Below are 22,423 nucleotides of genomic sequence, written 5' to 3'. Positions count from 1 at the left end.
TGGTGGCAGAGGTAATGGAGCAGGTAAATTCTAGTATCTAGATCCGGATCCGGATATTCACCAAAATCTAATCAATTAGTCTTTATCACACACCCAACCCATCCACGAAATTTCATCTGAATCCGCCCATAACTTTTTGAGATATCCTGTTCAAAGAAAAACAGACAGACAAGGGTGAAAACGACCGCTGTCCACCTTCGGTGGTGGAAGTTATGAAGCAGGTGAGACTTTGTGAAATCACGATCAAAAGTTAAGGCAGTGATTTAGACCATTTGATCACTTGTGTCATACCATGGCCACATCCTACTGCAGGTTAGGCAAAATCACTAAACAGCTAACACAAAGAGGTTATGGCCAAGCTTTATTCTTCTCACCAGATCTACTCTTCAAAAGCTGCCATGACCTCCTTAACATCCATTATCTAAATGCAAATCAACAGTCAGACTTGCATCCCTTTGGAAGAGTAACATTTTCTGAATGGCATTATTTATGCCCTCACATTGCACCAGAATCCTAGCTTTGGTCAAATGAATTAAACCCCATTGGGGATCAAGTGCAGGAATATACAGCTGAATGGCAGGCAACTAGCAAATGAGCAATCTACGACACTCAAACATGGGGCAGAATATTGTGGCGGGTGGGTAGGTATTAATGAGAGGCTAGTGTAGGCAATTAGGTCATAAATCACAGCATAGAGACAAAGTGGAATTTCAAATGCCTCAAATATTGACTGGGAAAGGACATGCTACTTGGAGGAAGGAAGAAGATACAGCAATCCTTTTTATGATAGACAGAGACATAGAGACATAGAGAGAGACACATATAGATAGGCAGAGAGAGACACATATAGATAGGCAGAGAGAGACACATATAGATAGGCAGAGAGAGACACATATAGATAGGCAGAGAGAGACACATATAGATAGGCAGAGAGAGACACATATAGATAGGCAGAGAGAGACACATATAGATAGGCAGATAGAGACACATATAGATAGGCAGATAGAGAGAGAGAGAGAGAGAGAGAGAGAGAGAGAGAGAGAGAGAGAGAGAGAGAGAAAGAGAGAGAGAGAGAGAGAGACAGAAAGAAAGAGGGAGAGAGAGAGAGAGAGAGAGAGAGAGAGAGAAAGAGAGAGAGAAAGAGAGAGAGAGAGAGAAAGAGAGAGAGAGAGAGAGAAAGAGAAAGAAAGAGGGAGAGAGGGAGAGAGCGAGAGCCAGAGGGAGAGAGAGAGAGAGATAGAGATAGAGTAGATAGAGATAGAGTAGAGTAGATAGAGTAGATAGAGTAGAGATAGAGATAGAGATAGAGTAGATAGAGTAGATAGAGATAGTCATAGACAGAGAAAGACAGACAGACAGAGAGACAGAAATACAGACAGAGACTGACAGAAAGACAGACAGAGACAGACAGAAAAAAAGAGCTCCACAAGATATTATCATGGGAAACTCTCAAAAATGAAGGACCAGTATGCAATGTTCACATGTATTTTTATTGTATGTTAACAGCATTTGTGTAGAACAGTTTAAACCATGGAGTAAGGATGAGATGAAGAATGGCAAAAATGCACTATGAGAAGCATCACATTCACCTTTTAGGCACAAATCTACTAACAGATGAAAAAAAATAAAAGAAGAATGATTCAAGTGGAGAAGTCAGACATGTAGAAGGAAGGCAAAACCGAAATAGTAATAATAAAACACGTATTGAACAGCATAATTCGGAAGTTTGAGACAATACTTTCAAAATGTTTGTTTAAAATCTAACTTGCACTTATATATCAATCCAAAGCAGGCTAACATTTAAGGATACTACAAGAAAGCATGATTCTTTATAAAACATACTCATAACTATTTACTCAAATCTAAGAGGTTAAAGAACTTTGCAAAAAAAGAAGGCAAAGATGAAGGACAGATGCCTGTAAAAGGGTGTGGCTCAAAACACAAAACCTGTGTACAGGCTCAAAAGAACAGGCACCCCCCTACGTAGCCCTGAAGATGACTAGTCTCAACAAGAGAAAACAGACAGCGTCCGGTATCACACGGTTGAGGCCTTGGAGGGAGACGCCTCCGAGACACCCAACTGTGTCAAAACCTTCGTCATGATGCTGCTCAGCAATTCACTCTCAGCCAGAGGCATGGTGGGGCTTTCCTTGAGTCCTGAAAATATAGTGTAGAAACAAAAAAAAACACTGCAAAATAAACTAAAACTAAAATTTGTCATTTATGTTTGAATGCATGATCCAAATTTTGCAATTTTAATATTGTTGAGCATTTTGGTCAGTCTGTTCGTTATCTGTTGATGAGACTTTCAAAAAGACAGCACCTGGCCTTAGCCGCCTCCTAATGCATTCAAAATTATCATAAATTGTACCATTCATGTGATGAGATCCCCAAGCATTTAGCCCCCTCAGTATTATAATCATGGTGAATAAAGTTAGGGGCAAGGGGTAAATCTATTTGTGCTCAGTGCAGGAGTACTGCAGTCTTCCCATATGTGTTTATTACTTGCAAAATCGAAGATTTTTCTCGTATATTGGTCGGTTGCGTTTGTGGTTCTGTCTGTCTGTTTGTTTGTCTGTCACCGGCCTACAGGTCACAATTCTAAACCGATCGTCACGAAACTTCACTAAATGGTATAGTTCGTCATAAGTAAGAGGCCAATTGTTTTTGGGGTCAAAAGGTTAAAAGGTCAACATAGGCCAAAGGTCACCAACTTTGCCAAATTTCTAAAATCCTCAATTTTCATCTGATGGACTTGAAATTAGAAGAAGACTTGCATATCTGGTCACTGAATTCAACCACCAAGTATTTTTGAGGTCAACATAGGCCAAAAGGTCAACATAGGCCATATTTCTGAAATCCTCAATTTTCATCTAATTGACTTTAAATTTGAAGAGAACTTGCATATTTGGTCACTGAATTCAACCACCTCGTATTTTTGAGGTGAACATAGGCCAAAAGGTCAACATAGGCCAAATTTCTAAAATCATTAATTTTCATCCGATTGACTCGAAATTCTTAGAAGATTTGCATATATGGTCACTGAATTCAACCACCAGCTATTTTTGAGGTCAACATAGGCCAAAACGGTCAACATAGGCCAAGTTTCAAAAATCCTCAATTTTCATCCGATTGACTTGAAGATTGAACAGCATTTGCACATTGAGTCACTAAATAGGGAAACTCACAATTTTTGAGGTGAAAAGGTCAAAGGTCAACTCAAGGTCAACCTTCCAAAATCATCATTTTTCATCTGAAAAAAATCGTCACTTTTCTTCCTATTGACCCGAGCATTGATCAAGATTGTCAATTTTAATCTAGATGAAATGGACAATTTGCTGTATCAATGGAATTTTTTTTTTCTTGGGGGGGGGGGGGGGGTTTGCAAGTATCGTGCTCCACATGATGTCTTCTTGTTTGTTTGTTGGCAGAATTACTGTATGAGGGTAACAGAATCACCAAATCTGCCAAAGAGCTTCTTTTTGTGAATATCTCGGGCAAGTTTAACTTTAAACTCAAGGAAAAGTTAAAGGAAAATTTGTACAGGACTGCATTTACTCACACGTGGCCCAGGGGCAGTATAGGTTAGCCCTCTCTGGGAATCAGAACCTCCATTGAGTGCGTTTCAGTTGATAATTTTAAATTTTATTAAGGTAGATTATTTTGGTCAATCTGTTTATACAAGTAAATATAATTATGATAAAGTACCTTTCAAAAGGCAGCGTCTGACCTCATCTGCCTCATAACGCATTCCTGACCCATTCGTAAAGTTTGTTGCTGCAGAAATAGGTGGCAAAGGAAACTCCATATTTCCCCAACTAGTTTCCATTTTTGTTGGACACCATATTGGTGCAGGAATCTGCATCATTCAGGAAGTAAAGACAATAATGCTGTGTGATGCAATATAATTATACTAAAGCGATGAGCAGATTCATCAGGAACAATGACAATGCACGTTAAACATCATGGAGGATAGAAAGAAGAATCAAAAGTGAACAAATACCTTTATATGGCCTTTTGTACTGAAGATGAAACCTTCATTAGAGAGTGGCACAAGAAGGCTGCAAGTAAAAATCCCCAACCGGTTTCCAGAATATTTCAAAACTACAGTCACAGTCTCATCCACGCCTGAAACAGAAAAGACAGTTTTTATCAAAGCTGTGAATTAATATAATACATTTTCCTGCACAAAAAGTTATGCAATCACTTACATGGGGCATTCAAAAAGTCATCGTCTGCAACATGCTAAAAGATAAAAGTATAATGAGGAATATACAAACATAGAAAGGTGTGTGTGTGTGCATATGTGTGTGTATATATATATATATATATATACACGCACAAGTATTTGTGTGTGTATATATATATATATACAAATATTAATCTTCAAGTTAATCCAATCCGCAAATTATTCTTCAAAAGCCACGTTGCACACACACACCAGATACGTCTGAAAGTGGTGAAAACGGCTGACGAAGCAAAGAAACCTTGCTCGACACGGAAAGCGCGCGAGTCAAAATGGCCAACGGCCCGTTCTTGAGACGTAACGGCCCTTCGATGATTCTCTTCGGAATCAATCAGAAAACCTGACACGCAGGTTAATCTGTCACAGCGATAACAACTCTGTTGCAGGAATCCCTTTCCTGGGAAACCCAAAGTTCACTCGTGACTCTTGCTCGCCAATGTTCGCTCCAGACCGCAAAGCAACTATGCTTCTTGTCCGACTCCACTCGCTCCACCTTCTTTTACATGCCTGGTGTTGGCTTAGCGGTTAGGGTGCCGGCTTGGGATCCTAGGATCCTGCATTCGAATCCCGGTCGATCGCTGAATTAACACCAGGGGGGTTGACTCAGCCTGTCATCCTTCCGAGGTCGGCAAATTGAGTACCAGCTTGCTGGGATGAATGATCCCGGTGTGTACCCCGGTTTAGAATAGGTGCACCGTATCCTTGCGCATCGTAAGAGGCGACTAAGGGTTGGCGTCAGGAAGGGCATCCGGCCATAAAAACATTGCCTCAAAACAGGGAACCATGATTGTCATGGGGCCCGCAAGGCTAACCCCCGCTCTAGCAGGGAAAATGGCCTTAAAAACGATCATTCATACATATATACATACATACAGTGCGCTCTATAAGCACTGGAACAGTGAAGTCAAATTTGCTATTATTGCTATATACTCAATATATTTGGAATTGACATCAAAAGATGAAAACGAGGCAAGAGTACAGAACGTCTCCTCTTATATTTTGTTATTTATGTGCAAGAAAAGCAAGCAATTTGGAAGCTGCAAGAACAGAAGAATTCAATTAGAACCACAGCACAAAAATTGGGCATAGCAAATACAGCAATTTTGGATATATTGAAGAAGATAGAAACCACTTGTGTACTTAGCCATAGACAACGGCCATGTCAATCAAGGAAAACAACTGCAGTTGATGACCGAAAAATAATCAGAGCTGTGAAGAAAAAACCATAAAACAACTCTCAGTGACATCACCAACAACCTCCAGAGTACAGAGGTGAAAATATCACAATCGACTGTTAACAGAGGAATTTGACAGCAGAATAACAAATGCTACACTGCAAGATGCAAACATCTCATGAGCACCAAAAATAGAAAGGCTAGATTCGAATTTGGCAAGAAACCGATGAGATGTGCACAAGTAGAGTTCTGGAACAAAGTTTCATGAACAGATGAAACCAAGATAAACCTTTACCAAAGTAATTAGATGAATGAACAGGTTCAAATAATTAAATTGCTATATGTGGGAAAATTACAGGCCCAGACAAGGAATCAAACCAAGGTCCTCTGGAAAACCGTACCAGTGCTCTGCCATCTGAGTTATCTGAGCGACCCTGACTGAGCATGAAATTTTCCCACACATATGATTGCCACTCTTTTTCCATCAATGCTTCCGGGGCACTAACTGCCAACCATAGGAGCACGAATGGCCTGAACACAACAGGATCTTTCTCCAACGGGGGTGGGGGGGGGGGGGGTCAAATCCATGTCCTCTATTATAAACACCAATGGGGGCGTAGTGAAGCAATTAGATTAATGAACAGGATTAAATAATTAAATTGATATATGTGGGAAAATTACATGCTCAGACCAGGAATCCAGAGGACCTGAGTTCGATTCCTGGTCTGGGCATGTAATTAGGCATGATGCAGTTATTGCATGCAAGGGTTGTGCAACCAAATACGAACTTTTATACGACTATAATTTACTTAAAGTTAATCTGTTCCAATTCTTATGCTTATGCTTGCCTAAAATGGGAAGAATGAATATAAAAAGTGCCATTGTTCTCAAATGATAAAACATATATGCATAGAAATCCCAAGAAATAAAAGCTAACTTTCTGTACTCTTGCCTCATATTCATATTTTGATCTCAAATCCAAATTTATTGAGTATACAGCAACTTCACTGTTCAAATTTCTTCCATTCTGCCTAACAGATTCGCACCCACAATTAACCGAATTGTGGAATTAATTCGCAAACTATACATTGACGGTTGGGAGCATTATTTACACAACACTATTTGTATTTACATGGCACCCCAGGACCTGTCATTTCTTTTGGGGAAACAAAAAGAACCCTGTGGGAGGGAGGAAAAGCATGCACTGCATCGATACACCACCTTTACATGTCCGGGGATGCAGGATTGATATTGCAATGCATCCCCAATGTCAAACTGTCAAAACAAATTTGACTTCACTGTTCCCAAACTTATGGAGGGCACTGCATTTGCAGGTATACAAGAAATCTTCCTACCATAATACCAGAAAAGCATTTCCCAATATGGAACACATTTCCTTCAGGAAGATGGTGCAACATGCTATCATACATCCAGAACCACCTCTATCTGGAAGAGACAAAGTGGGCTTCTTCATCTTCTTTCATGTGTGCAGCTGTAGAGTCCTGACATGACCGCTATCAAAAAAATCTGAATATATGATTGAGGAGCTATAGCAAAGCCGACTTCTGGCAATACACAATATATATATGGCTTCTATGAAAAAAAAAAATATATATATTGTTACGGAATCGGAGTACGGCACTCCCCTTAGCAAGGGGGGGGGGGGGGGCGGCTACTGCACTTGAAGAGCGGGAGACGATTGGGGAAAATTGAAAGGGGATCTATCTTATTTGATTGATGCAACGTAGATGAAAACCAAAGAATAAGGAGGAACAGGTATTTATTAACTACTATACAAAACCAAAGGAGAAACGAAAGCAATATACAGAAGAAGAAGAAGACAGTGCAATTCTTAAACAGGCTTACTTATACCCACAGGACAATACAGACAGACTCACACGAAAAGGGAATTGCAGGCAGGAATGAATGGCTGGAAGGAGAAGGTTCAGGTAGGACAACAGGGCAGGAAGGTCCGGGCAAATGCGCAGCAGAGAGGTCCGCTCCAGGTTCACAGTTTGGAGCGAGCGGCCGGTGGCCCCACGTATACAGCTTACACGGCAGGGGCTGCCTGCAGCAGCTCCGCGCAGCTCGTCTCTCCTGCCTTCTCACCGACTCTCCAACTCGTACCTTCTCTGTCAAACTCTGTTCGTGCCCCCTCACTCATGAACCTCTCCCGCGTCTCTCTGGTGGGGGCCTCGTGCCAAGGGTTTTATAACCATGCCCTTGGAACCCTCTCGAACTCTCTAGATGTTTCTTGCCACGCCCTATCAAGCCATGCCCACCGAGCCCTGGTTGGTTGTTAAGGGCTCTCTGACTCCACCTTTGATGACGAGGTGCTGCCACACCCGTGCTCTGGCGGCTCCTCCCTCTTCTTCTCCGATCCTGGCCTCGTGGGCAATGGAGTTTTGGCAGCGAAGAAAACAGCCCAACTGTTACTGGCAGCGAACGCTGCCTTACCGCTACTGCACTTGAAGAGCGGGAGACGATTGGGGAAAATTGAAAGGGGATCTATCTCATTTGATTGATGCAACGTAGAGTCAACTATTGGAAACACAGCCTTACCTGGAACACATAATAACGATATAACTAGAGAGAGATCCTAAAATGTCCTACGTGTTTGTACATGGAAAAACGAAGGTGCAATCTTTAATTAACAGCCAATTAAGGGGACATGTACACAGGGGTCATCTATAAGGGAATTTACTACTAAATTTACATGTGAAGGTTCGAAAAACTGTAACACAGCACCCTCATTCCTCACGGCACGTCTCTGGCTGAAAAAAAACTTTAACTTAATGTGACACGCATGTGTAATACCCCTCTACTATTAACCTTGCCCTTGAGTGCGACAGTTTTAAAACACAATTAAGTATGTCCCGCCTGCTACGTTGCATTCTGCCTAACAGATTCGCACCCACAATTAACCGAATTGCGGAATTAATTCGCAAACTATACATTGACGGTTGGGAGCATTATTTACACGACACTATTTGTATTTACATGGCAACTCAGGACCTGTCATTTCTTTTGGGGAAACAAAAAGAACCCTGTGGGAGGGAGGAAAAGCATGCACTGCATCGATACACCACCTTTACATGCCCGGGGATGCAGGATTGATATTGCAATGCATCCCCGAGCATGCGAGCACCAAAGCACCAATAAGCACCATCAAGCACCATCCAGTGCTACATTTGAAAAATAATAATAAGCACACACACAATAAAACAAACTGATGGTCTTGTTTCTTGTCAGCTCCTGCTCTGCTGGCCGATGTCTCTTCCAGATGTTGTCGTTCTTGGTGGCTTGCTGCCTATTTGCAATAATAAAAAAGGCACACAATGTGTCCATTTTTTATTTATAGCCCACAGGGGCCAACTATGGTTGGTCCACCTGTAGGGCAAAAAGGGGCTACCTTATCGTGGTCCGCAAGCAAACTTTCCTGGGCCATCGTGGTCGGTCCCAGCAGAGGGGCCAGGCCCCAACACGTGGGGTCCATCAGTGGTGCTCGGCCACAGTACCGTGGTCCATAAGTGCGGTGCTTGGCCGCAAGACGTGCGGTCCATAAGGTGGTCCATCGATCCAGGCAGCTGACAGCGGCGGCTCGGGCACACAGATGCGGCTCCCGCACGCTCTCCCTCAGTGCCCAGAGAGCACGGTCCATGGGTGGGGAGGAAGACAAAGCAGAGTCAGCGAAGGCAAGGGCGCAAGGGTACACATCAACACAAGGCAATGCAGAGGTGAGGTGCGCCTGGAGATCGAGTGGTGAAAGCTCGTCCCTAACGTACGTCACCCCCCCGCCCCCCCGTCACCTACTCTACCCTCGCCCCTTACCCCGTATTTACACAACAATTTACATTTACAAATTCCGTCACTATGGTCTCGTCTTCCCCATATCTCCCCTCATCCAAATTCGTACCAATCCCAATTTCTAACCAAATTTGCCATCACCCAATTCATCATCAATCCCTCTTAAGGAGGAAGAGATGGAACAACCAGCACAATGTCTCACCCACGTCTTGATGCGTCTCACATTCCCAAAAACATCTGCAACAAAAAAATTAACAAACCATGGCATGGCGTGGAGCACTGTCGTCACCTCCGGTGAGTGGGTGTAGATGGTGTGAGGAGATTTTTTAATCCTAACTACTTTATAAATGACATTAACACACTTTACACTACCCGGTGTCTTTCTCTGCCAAACCATTGGCTGTCTTACACTATGCGGTTCGAAACACCGAACTCCCATTGCACATACTGTTGCGCTCTCCAATTTGGGGTCTCACTCCCCCGATTCAACTCCCTGTGCCTTTGCACAATTTCAGGACTGGGTCGTGTGGCTCCCCTAGCAGGCCTACTCACCTGCACACCTCCGCCACTGCAGTTGCCTCCGAGCTTACTTGCTCCTTTACCCTAACCTATCTACCTGGGGAAGGCCCTCCCTGGCACTTACACCCTCGGTGCCCTCTCTGGCACTGGGCTACCCGGGTCCGTCCTCCGGATCCTCGGGCCTCACTCACAACTCTACCGGCTCCCAGAGCCCACCTGCGGCCTCACCTGGCCGACATCCTCACAGCGGCAGAGTGCCCATTTAACCACACACACTAACAGGCCACACGCCCAGCCATTTCCACTTAACTAATGCACCCATCCAAACACCATTCTACCACACGCACCACAGATGCCAAATATCCACCACAATTTACCTATACCCTCGACCTACTCTTAAACTACCCTCCCCGGCGGGTATTCGTGATAGGGGTCCATCTTCCCCATCCACTCCCTTCGCACCAACCACTCCACTCACGTTATCCACACCACTCACTCCACACCAACCATTCCATACTCCATTCCAATTATTTCATTCAACCATTCTCCATACACCTGTTCACTTGCACACCTGTGCTCACACACACCTGCTGGCTCTTGCACCCTCCTTTCCTCCCAGGCTTCTTCATTCACTACAATGCCATTCACCCACACTCACAATACTCTGCTCAATACTCTTTCTACACACACACACAGCATCATCTGATCTAACTACTCCCTTCTGAAACTCGTGCTTCCCCGTCGCCCCTTATACTATTGCACTCCCTCGTCATTATCATCCAACTAATCTACCTACATCCCCTACTACAGGTATCATGTCGCTACTTAACCCTACCGTTACCTACTGTCATTTCTCTAGATCCCTAATCCATTATCCAAACCCTCCCTCGGCGAGCTTACACTGCCAAACCCCATAATCTATAGCTCATGTGCCCGGGGTTGATGGGAGGGATGGTAGAGTTGCCATTCCTCCACATTGGGAATCTCCCATTATCAATTTTGCCCATCCAATTTTCTGCCAATCAAATTTGCCAATTAGTACTGCCAATCATTGTTGCCCATCAAATTTGCCAATCATTACTGCCAATCCTATTCACTATTCCCAATTTCGAATCCAAACACTATTATCATCACAGTCCATTAAACTTGAGCCTCTCGGTACGTCCATGCATCATTAGAACTCGGCTTCACACAGCCGAGCAATGAATTCGGGTGGTTTGGTCGCCTGCAGGTTGAGTCCGTCCGGCATTCGGTTCAGGGGAGGAGGTTTGGTTGGGCCGAGATTTAAAGCACCATCCCTACGCAGGGCCTGTCGCTCCCAAGTGCGATGGGCCAACCTTGCCCGGGTGGATCACCGCCACCACAAGGGGGCGCCGTTCCGATCCCTCCTACCTTCCCTCAAACCGGAACGGTCGCCTTGCCCGGCAAAGCCCGGACTCGACCGTGCGGGGCGGGGCCAGGCCCGGATCGTGCACGATGCTCCGAAGAGCGACGCAGCACCGATCTCCACCGGCTCCCGCAATACCCAAAGCCCGGCACGGACCGAGAGCTCGCGTCGGTTAAATGTCAGTCTAACCGCTATCTCGTTTAACGTCGATGCTCGCTTTGCATTCTCACACCACTCGTTCCTTTCGTTCTCTTTCGCTCCATACTCCGGTCTACTCATAACGCTCACCAGACACTCTCGCGCATCCATTCCACCATTCGCACACCCTGTTACACACCACTCCTCTCGCAAACCTTCTTGCACACACTCGTCGTTCACACACCTTTCTTCCCCCGTTACGTCCTCCGTAACACTCACCACGAGTGTGCACTCTTCTGCACACCCAATCACACGCTTCATTGTGCTCTCCCGCACCCGTGCCACCACCAACTCAGGTGTGCGTTCTCGCACACTCTCTCCGTCCATCACAAGCGTGCATTCTCGCACCCACTCCACCACCAACTCACTCTCCGTGTCACACTCCGTACACTCTGTTTCACACATACCCTCCGACGTGCATTCGCTCTCGCACCCGGTATCACTCCCACACTTTGTAACACACTCACTCTTCGACGCACACTTTTTCCTCACACGCGTGCCATTTTCTCTCACACAGCACCCAACGGACCTCCCACAAACGCCCGCGGTACGCTGGGATCCTAAGCGCGCGGAAATAATTTTCGCACCAAACATCCTCATGCAAAACCTCTTAGCACCATATACCACCTTACTCACCTTTGGGATCCTCCTCTCCACGCGCACCTGCAAATCTTTATAAGGATTAGCAAGTACGGCATCAGGATGTGAATTCAGACTTTGTACATTATCCACTTCTCCCTTCTGCTGGTGCTTTTCTAATTCTGCCGTCTCTCCAATTCCAATTTCCACTACTGCTTCGAATGATTCGAATTGAATTTCTTTTTTCTTTCCCTCGACGACCGCTGGTCCGAATAAAATTTCCTTTTCTACCTCGGTGGTTGCCGGCTTTCCCATACCCTGGGTCGCGATCCCTACCCCGGTCCACCCGGCTGTGCTTTGCTCTACCTCGACCGTCGGCACCCATAAAATTTCGTCTTCAAATTCAACCTTCCCCGGTGCTCCCGACATTTTTTAAATCAAATTTGACTGTCGTCGGCTTTTCTACATCTCGCGTCTTGTCCCTTATAGCCCTGGTCAACTTGGCTACCCTTTGCTCCACATCGCTCTCTGCATGCTCCTCAAGTCGCGCTACCTCGTTGCGTACCACCGCAACCTTTTCGCCCGACTTGCGCCTCATGTCCTCCATCATTTTTTTATTATCCCTTCTTGCCTCTGCTATCCGTTCTTCCACTTCACACCTGGCTTCCTCCCTCAATCTTTCCAGATCACACCCGGATTCGTCTGACATGGCGTCCCTTTTCCAATTATACCTTGACTCTTCCATAGACGCCCTCATTTGTGCCAGAAAATGGACCCAGCCCATTGGTGCTGCAGGCTCAGCTATCGCCGTCATGTGCGGGGCGCCATCTTGTGCGCCTCCAACCTCCGCTACCGAACCCTCATGGCTCTCCTCTTCCATTATTCCCACTGCCTCTCTGGGGTCTTGGGTTGCCTCTAACCCCTCTTCTTCTACCCCCACCGGCATCCGAACGCCTTGATCATCCATGGCACGACTTTAAATAATTGGTCTGAAACAAAATTTCGGCCGCTCGTAATTTTGAGTGCGTTAAGCGTACTTCGGGTCAAATCCCACACCCAGACACCAATTGTTACGGAATCGGAGTACGGCACTCCCCTTAGCAAGGGGGGGGGGGGGGTTAATCCTCTTGTCTTGTTAAGCTGGCCGTCTCCGTTCCTGGACCCATCCTGCTCCTTTGTGGGATGGGATTGGCCAAGGTGATTGGTCAAAGGATTCCCGGACACCTCCGCCAATCCCTCCACAAAGCAGGTGGATGGCCCCGCTCGAAACCCAGACAAGATGGAGTTTGCCGAGCGGTTTAGCAATCCGGAATCCGAGCCGTTAGCAAAGGACTAACCCGATTCATAAGCGGTTCTGCCAAAATCGCGCCACAGGTACTCAATAGGGAAAACACGAAGACGATCGGACGAGAATGAAAACCAAAGAATGAGGAGGAACAGGTATTTATTAACATCGAAACAAAACCAAAGAAACCAAAGGAGAAACGAAAGCAATATACAGAAGAAGAAGAAGACACAGCGCAATTCTTAAACAGGCTTACTTATACCCACAGGACAATACAGACAGACTCACATGAATAGGGAATTGCAGGCAGGAATGAATGGCTGGAAGGAGAAGGTTCAGGTGGGACAACAGGGCAGGAAGGTCCGGGCAAATGCGCAGCAGAGAGGTCCGCTCCAGGTTCACAGTTCGGAGCGAGCAGCCAGCGGCCCCACGTATACAGCTTACACGGCAGGGGCTTCCTGCAGCAGCTCCGCATAGCTCGTCTCTCCTGCCTTCTTACCGACTCTCTAACTCGTACCTTCTCTGTCAAACTCTGTTCGTGCCCCCTCACTCATGAACCTCTCCCGCGTCTCTCTGGTGGGGGCCTCGCGCCAAGGGTTTTATAACCACGCCCTTGGAACCCTCTCAAACTCTCTAGATGTTTCTTGCCACGCCCTATCAAGCCATGCCCACCGAGCCCTGGTTGGTCATTAAGGGCTCTCTGACTCCACCTTTGATGAAGAGGTGGTGCCACACCCGTGCTATGGCGGCTCCTCCCTCTTCTTCTCCGATCCTGGCCTCGTGGGCAATGGAGTTTTGGCGGCGAAGAAAACAGCCCAACTGTTACTGGCAGCGAACGCTGCCTTACCGCTACTGCACTTGAAGAGCGGGAGACGATTGGGGAAAATTGAAAGGGGATCTTTCTTATTTGATTGATGCAACGTAGAGTCAACTATTGGAAACACAGCCTTACCTGGAACAAATAATAACTATATAACTAGAGAGAGATCCTAAAGTGTCCTACGTGTTTGTACATGGACTAACGAAGGTGCAATCTTTAATTAACAGCCAATTAAGGGGACATGTACACAGGGGTCATCTATAAGGGAATTTACTACTAAATGTACATGTGAAGGTTCTAAAAACCGTAACAATTTATATATGTATATATATATGTATATATATATATATATATATATATATATATATATATATATATATATAAAGATGGTTTCTGGTTGTACACAAGAACTGCAACAAAATACTCCACATTTAGCAAAATTTGGATCAGGCTGTCATACAGAATATACAACTGATTATATTATATGCATTCAAAGGTTCAAGTACTCTATGAGGCCAAAGGTCATGCTACATGATACCGATTTATGTAGTCAATATGATTGTGTTCATTTCACACGTTATCAAAACAAAGCTCGTTTACAATCAGGGGTGATCATTTTTATCCTGGCAGAGCACTGTACATGTATATACAAGTACATAAATACATATTGTCTTACACGCATTTATTTAAAAAAAATTGTGCATTTTGTATTATTTCGGTAATCTCATTAGTTTACATTTTGTATCCCACTGATATGCCAGATCTGAATCCAGACCTGAACCAAAATCCAATTGGCTCGTTCCTGTTGCCTAACTAACTAATCAACCAAGTTTTGTCATAACTCGTCCACAACTTTTTGAAATATCATGTTCTAAAATATATATAGTTTTTGGCCCCATCTCTCATATCAATGATGAAGAATCACTTTAAAATTAAAAATTCTCGTATCCGGTTTCAGATCTTCATCAAAATCGAATCAATTCATCCTCGTCACACACCCAACCATTTCAATAAATTTAGTCCGAATCCATCCAAAATTTTAATATATCATGCAAGATATCATTTTTAGCTCTGTCTCTCAGTGTTAAAGAATCACTTAAAATTCCAGTATCCGGATCTGGATCCAGATCTTCACCAAAATAGAATCAATTCATCCTTGTCACACACCCAACCATTTCAATAAATTTAGTCCGAATCCATCCAAAATTTTGATATATCATGCAATGTATCATTTTTAGCTCTGTCTCTCAGTGTTAAAGAATCACTTAAAATTCCAGTATCCGGATCTGGATCCAGATCTTCACCAAAATAGAATCACTTCGTCCGTGTCACACACCCAACCTCCACTAAGTTTAGTCTGAATCTGTCCATGACTGTTGGATTTATCGTGCGATACATAATGTTTAGCCCGATGAATAAAATGGTGAAGAATCACTTAAAACTTCCAGTATCCGGAACTGGATCCAGATCTTCATCAAAATCTAATCATTTTGGCTCTGTCACACACCCAACCTGTCCACCAAATTTCAGCTAAATCCATCCACAGATTTTTGATATATCCTGCCCAAAGAGAAACAGACAAGAGTGAAAACACAACCTTTTTGAAAAAAGAAAAGAGATAATCATACCTTTATCGCTTAAATTGCCAGTACTATGAATTTCTTCAGGTTTTTCTCCCTTGTAGACCATCGAGATGAGCTGCAGGCAGTAAATTCCGATGTCTAGTACAGCACCACCTCCGAGCTCCTTTTGTATGCATCTTGGCACATTTGTAAGATTCGCACCAAATTCAGCACGAACAAGTCTGACATCTTGCATCTCATCACGTTTGAGTGCTGAGCATATCTCTTGGTAGACTGGAAAGAAACGAGTCCACATAGCCTGCAGCAAACATGGTGCATAAAGAAAGGTGAGGAAGAGGTGTGAGGAGTTAAAAAACATTCTGCAACATTTGCATACTTGACTAGAATTTTAACTTAACTGCATACTTAACTTAACTAGAATAACCTAACCACATTTCCAAGCTGGCCTCCAAAGCCAGTCGCCAACTGGGCATCCTCCGTCGTGCAAAGTCCTTCCTTGGCACACCTGAGCTCCTCACCACATACCAGGCTTTCATCCGCAGCTCAATGGAATACTGCTCTCCCCTCTGGGCCGGTGCTCCTGCCTCACACCTCGCTCGGCTTCACGCTGTTGAATCCACAGCCTTCAGAATCATTGGAATCTCCTGCGATGAAGCTGATTGTGAGGGCCTTTCACTCACTCACCGCAGGCAGGTTGGTGGTCTTTCTGTCTTCTACCGACTCCTCTTGGGCCTTGCTCCCCCAGCTCTCTCTGTGCTCTGGCCCCCTAATATTCCTGCAGGTCGCACAAGATTTGCCTGCAACCCTCTTCTGGTGAAACTGCCAAAATCAAGATTCTCTATTCACCTTCACTCTTTCATTCCTCTTTTCTCCTGCCTCTGGAACAAACTCCCCTACTCCCTTCAATCCCACCCCTCCCTCCAGGTCTTTAAAACAGGTGTTCACCACCATCTCTTATCTTCCCCCATCCAAAACCTTGATCTTTTCTACCCCCTGTTAATTCACCCCAAATCCACTTTTTTGAAATTCCGACTTCTGTCCTGGAAGTCCTTGCAGTGTCCATGTGTTTTTTTTACCTCTCCCACCCCCACCCACTTCCCACGCCTCCTCCCCACAAGCCCTCTCCCTCCCACAGATCTCCCGATGTCCCTGCTCTCAAATGTTGTATTTGTGTGCTTCCCTCTCTTTCCCCATCTGGTCTCCCGCTCCCTTTATCTCATGTTTTATGTGTCAGTTTGTCTTTTTGTGATTAATGTTTTTGTATGCAATCTTGTATACAAAAAAAAGAAAAAGAGAAGAGTACTTGCTGGAGCGCATACCTTTACCAGGCTGAATCGATTACGCTTTGTATCCCAATGATAGACCGGATCTGGATTCAGACCTGAACCAAAATCTAATTTGCTTGTTCTTGTCACTTACCCAACTCATCCACCAACTTTTGCCATAAGTCGTCCACAACTTTTTGAAACCTCATGCTATGTCGTTTTTGGCGAGACTGAACGCTTTGCCTTTACTGGACTGGCCTTCGTGTGATACACTTCAGTTGGCGACGAGGATAAATCGGCAAGTGCATGAACTTTCTATGAATTATTTCGGGGTGAATCATGGCGCAATTCGGCAAGATGAATGAATTCAATGCAGATGCTGACGACTGGGCCCGATACATTGAGAGGCTCGGCCCGTATTTCATCGCTAATGATATGGAAGATGCCGGCAAACGACGGGCTGTTTTACTCAGTGTTTGTGGATCTCAAACGTATGGCCTCATGCGTAGTCGTGTGTCACCTGCCAAACCGTCTGACAAAACCTTCGAAGAACTCTGTGAACTAATGCATGAACACCTTCATCCCAAACCGTCTCCAATTGTACAAAGATTCAAATTCAATTCGATGTTTCGGAAACCGGGACAATCAATCACAGCTTTTGTTGCTGATATGAGGCTCGTGTTGGAGTTCTGCGAGTTTGGGGGGACACTGGAAGAAATGCGCAGGGATAGACTGGTGTGCGGGGTCCAAGATGAAAGCATTCAATGGATGTTACTGTCAGAAAGGGATTTAGATTTCAGAAAAGCAATGGACATCGCTTGGAGGTTGCTACTAAAAATGCAACAGATATTGAGGCAATAAATGCTTCTGTTTCCCCCCCCCCCCCCCAAGTGTGGGAAGGAAAGGTACATAAAGTTCAGGCCTACAACCACCAGTACAAACAGTGCAGGAGTACAACCAGCACAGGCAACCGGTCTAATGGGGTCATCCGACATGAGAGCATGGGCCAACGTTCAAAGGGAAATTTCACCTGATGTGCCCGTTGTTCCAGTACATTTCATTCGCCCGATGAATGTCGGTTTAAGGATTCCGAGTGCAATTACTGTCGCCTTGTGGGGCATATTGCTAAAGCTTGTAGAAGGAAGAGGTCCTGGAAGCCAATTGGGAAACAGGAAGGGCATCATGAAACAAATGTGGTGCAACATGATTCTGAAGTCAAGGATGGGGAGGTTTCGGACGACGTTTATTGCATGTGTAATGTCAGTTCTGGAAATAGGGGAATTCTCCCCCTGGTAGCAGATTTTGTCATCGTTGGGAAAATTGTTAAAATGCAAATTGATACCGGAGCCTCCATTTCAGTGATGAGTGCCAAGTCTTTCAAAGACATTTGGTTTCAAGCTCCAGTGGTGCGCAAATCCGGGGCTGTTCTACGCACTTACACCGGGGAGCTGATCAAAGAGGTTGGATCTATTGATGTTGATGTTCAATACCGTGGCCAGAGATCCACTGTACCTCTCATGACAGTGGATGGTATCTGTCCAAGTCTCGTGGGGCGGGACTGGCTGAGAGTGTTCAAGCTGAATTGGGCCGAGATTTGTCACATTGGGATATCAGCATTCCACAAGCCCGTGGTGGATCAATACCCAGAAGTTTTTCAGTGCGGAATTGGCAGAGTGAAGAACACGACTGCAAAATTCATATGGATCCATTATCTCAGCCAAAATTTTTCAAACCATGGCCGGTGCCCTATGCCATGAAGGGGGAGGTAGACTGAGCTGAAACGCCTTCAGAAAGAAGGAATTTTAGAACCAGTAGAGTTCTCAGACTGGGCAGCTCCAATAGTGCTGTCTTAAAAGGTGATGGCCAAGTCCACATATGTGGTTATGATTAAAAGCTTACTGTAAATCAAGCAGCAAGACAAGACAGTTATCCGATTCTGTGGATTGAGGATTTGTATGCCACCTTAAATGGAGGACAGACTTTCACAAAAATTGATCTCAACAGTGCTTACTTGCAAATACCTTTGGATGAGGCATCAAAGGATTGCACAACCATAAATACTCACTGCGGCCTTTTCAGATATGCCCACTTCCCGCTGGGGATCTCCTCATCACCTTCCATCTTCCAGCGCAGTATGGACACTCTGACAGGGAATTCCACACGTTTGTGTCTATATTGATGACATTTTAATTTCAGGGGAGACAGAGGCTGACCATGTGAAAAATCTGGAGGCAGTGCTTCGGAGGCTGTCAGAGGCAGGGGTGACTGCGCACAAGAAAAAATGTGTTTTTCAGGCCAAGAAGGTGCAGTATCTGGGCTAGAGGATCGATGCAGAAGGGCTGCACCCTGTAGTTAGCAAGGTTTGGGCAATGTTGAAAGAACCAGTTCCCAGGAATGTCTGAACTGAAGTCATACCTGGGCCTTTTGAATTATTATGGGCAGTTTCTAACCAACCTGTCAACAGTACTTGCACCACTCCTGCTATGCCAAATAAAAAAGCCATTTGGAAGTGGAGTGCAGAGCAAGATGATTCGTTCAGGGCTTCCAAGCAACTGTTAAGTTCTTCCAAGGTTCTTGGGCATGATGCCACCAAGAAAGACCTACTACTCGCATGTGATGTTTCACCATATGGCGTTGGGGCAGTGTTCCCATCATATGCCAGATGGAACAGAAAAACCAGTCGCTTTTGCTTCGCACAGCTTGGCAGCAGCTGAAAAAAAAAATGCTCCCAACTTGAGAAAGAGGGCCTGGCGGTGGTTTTTGGGGTTAAAAAATTCCACTCGTACCTTTATGCTCGGCATTTTGAAATCACCAATGATCACAAGCCACTGCAGACCTTATTCAGTGCTACCAAAGGAGTTCCTGTATTAGCTTCTTCAAGGATACAACGTTGGGTGCTAATTCTGCCAGCGAACGACTGCACATTCACGTACAGGCCTGGCAAGGATTTGGGGCATGCTGATGCTTTGAGTCGTTTGCCTTTACAGGATAGCCCCAAATGGGTACCCACTCCAGAAAATTCTGGGCTCCTCATGGAATTCTTAAATTCTTCGCCAGTAACGGTTGAAGAGATTCATCAGTGGACGAATCAGGACCCTATTTTGTCACGTGTGCGTCACTGCATAACCAATGGTTGGCCTGTCTCGACAGATACAAAGCTCCAGGCATATTCACTGCGTAAATCTGAACTGAGCATTCAAGATGATGTGATCTTGTAGAGTAGCAGTGTCGGGGTGCCCCCTCCAGGGAGATCTAGAATGCTGGAAATGCTCCATGAGACACACCCTGGAATAGTGTGAATGAAGGCGTTTGCTCGGAGCTGTGTGTCCAATGGATTGGTTGAACGTTCTGTACAAACATTCAAGGGGGGTATGTTGAAGCTCAATCAGGGTAGCATCGAGTCAAGAGTGGCCCGATTCCGCGATGGCGACTGGCTTGGCGCGCGAGTGTTGAACAGTGATTAAACGCTTTGCCTTTACTGGACTGGCCTTCGTGTGATACACTTCAATATTTTAGCTCATTTAAAAAAAAAAAATGGAGTTAGATAAAGTTTTTAGATATAGTTCACATAATCATCATCATCATCACCATCATCATCATCATCATCATCATCATCATCATCGGGTCGATCTTGATCGGACATGATATACTGTAGTTGTAAGTGTACAACAACAGTTTGGAGGCATAACTTTGACAAACTGAATACAAAAAGACAGACGAAACTTGAAGCACCTCCATAAGGAACAGGCCTCGTGCCTGTGCAGCATTGATGAGCTCTTGTGTCTCACACACGTTCATGGTGAATGGCTTTTCACACAGCACTGGCTTATTTCCAGCAAGCATCTGCAGGCCTACAGAAAGATGCTTCGGGTGGATAACCCCAATGTAAATCACATCTGCAGAAAACAAAAAAAACAAAACACAAGAATGGCTTCTTTTTTTGTTTCGTTACTCCAGCAGTGACATTAGCAGAATCGGCAAAAACAACTGTAACCAAGAAAAAGCAAAACATGTTTGACATTGTGATTTGAGTGTATGCATCATCATAGCATGACTGCAAGCTGGTTCAGATCAATTTGTCATTTAAATTTATTCATTTTCATATTATGTCTCTCAAAGGTTTTACAAATACCTCCTTCATTTCATTTTGTACACCTCTCCTTTCCTATTCCATCTCCAGGCACTGCATGACATAATCGCTGGGTGCCAAAGGGTCCCGGCGTTGACACGCTCCAAAGGGTCCCGGCGTTGACACGCTCCAAAGGGTCCCGGCGTTGACACGCTCCAAAGGGTCCCGGCGTTGACACGCTCCAAAGGGTCCCGGCGTTGACACGCTCCAAAGGGTCCCGGCGTTGACACGCTCCAAAGGGTCCCGGCGTTGACACGCTCCAAAGGGTCCCGGCGTTGACACGCTCCAAAGGGTCCCGGCGTTGACACGCTCCAAAGGGTCCCGGCGTTGACACGCTCCAAAGGGTCCCGGCGTTGACACGCTCCAAAGGGTCCCGGCGTTGACACGCTCCAAAGGGTCCCGGCGTTGACACGCTCCAAAGGGTCCCGGCGTTGACACGCTCCAAAGGGTCCCGGCGTTGACACGCTCCAAAGGGTCCCGGCGTTGACACGCTCCAAAGGGTCCCGGCGTTGACACGCTCCAAAGGGTCCCGGCGTTGACACGCTCCAAAGGGTCCCGGCGTTGACACGCTCCAAAGGGTCCCGGCGTTGACACGCTCCAAAGGGTCCCGGCGTTGACACGCTCCAAAGGGTCCCGGCGTTGACACGCTCCAAAGGGTCCCGGCGTTGACACGCTCCAAAGGGTCCCGGCGTTGACACGCTCCAAAGGGTCCCGGCGTTGACACGCTCCAAAGGGTCCCGGCGTTGACACGCTCCAAAGGGTCCCGGCGTTGACACGCTCCAAAGGGTCCCGGCGTTGACACGCTCCAAAGGGTCCCGGCGTTGACACGCTCCAAAGGGTCCCGGCGTTGACACGCTCCAAAGGGTCCCGGCGTTGACACGCTCCAAAGGGTCCCGGCGTTGACACGCTCCAAAGGGTCCCGGCGTTGACACGCTCCAAAGGGTCCCGGCGTTGACACGCTCCAAAGGGTCCCGGCGTTGACACGCTCCAAAGGGTCCCGGCGTTGACACGCTCCAAAGGGTCCCGGCGTTGACACGCTCCAAAGGGTCCCGGCGTTGACACGCTCCAAAGGGTCCCGGCGTTGACACGCTCCAAAGGGTCCCGGCGTTGACACGCTCCAAAGGGTCCCGGCGTTGACACGCTCCAAAGGGTCCCGGCGTTGACACGCTCCAAAGGGTCCCGGCGTTGACACGCTCCAAAGGGTCCCGGCGTTGACACGCTCCAAAGGGTCCCGGCGTTGACACGCTCCAAAGGGTCCCGGCGTTGACACGCTCCAAAGGGTCCCGGCGTTGACACGCTCCAAAGGGTCCCGGCGTTGACACGCTCCAAAGGGTCCCGGCGTTGACACGCTCCAAAGGGTCCCGGCGTTGACACGCTCCAAAGGGTCCCGGCGTTGACACGCTCCAAAGGGTCCCGGCGTTGACACGCTC

General features: G+C 46.1%; 1 protein-coding gene across 1 annotated transcript in view; it reads right to left on the bottom strand.

Annotated features, from left to right (window-relative positions):
• Positions 1-1,471: 1,471 nt before the first annotated feature.
• Positions 1,472-22,423, bottom strand: part of LOC144892242 (trans-1,2-dihydrobenzene-1,2-diol dehydrogenase-like) — a 73,081-nt gene continuing 52,129 nt past the window's right edge. Inside the window, exons 3-7 of the mRNA XM_078777859.1 lie at positions 20,597-20,760; positions 15,645-15,897; positions 4,004-4,128; positions 3,709-3,859; positions 1,472-2,157 (exon numbers count right to left, since the gene is read on the bottom strand). Of these exons, the coding sequence (XP_078633985.1) occupies positions 2,036-2,157; positions 3,709-3,859; positions 4,004-4,128; positions 15,645-15,897; positions 20,597-20,760 (815 nt within the window). The 3' untranslated portion in view covers positions 1,472-2,035. The remainder of the gene's footprint in view (positions 2,158-3,708; positions 3,860-4,003; positions 4,129-15,644; positions 15,898-20,596; positions 20,761-22,423) is intronic.

Source organism: Myxine glutinosa, chromosome 1 (genome assembly GCF_964187855.1).
Source record: "Myxine glutinosa chromosome 1, kmMyxGlut1.1, whole genome shotgun sequence".
NCBI lineage: Eukaryota > Metazoa > Chordata > Myxini > Myxiniformes > Myxinidae > Myxine > Myxine glutinosa.
Note: the sequence above shows the minus strand (reverse complement) of the source record. Positions and strands in the feature narration are given on the sequence as shown.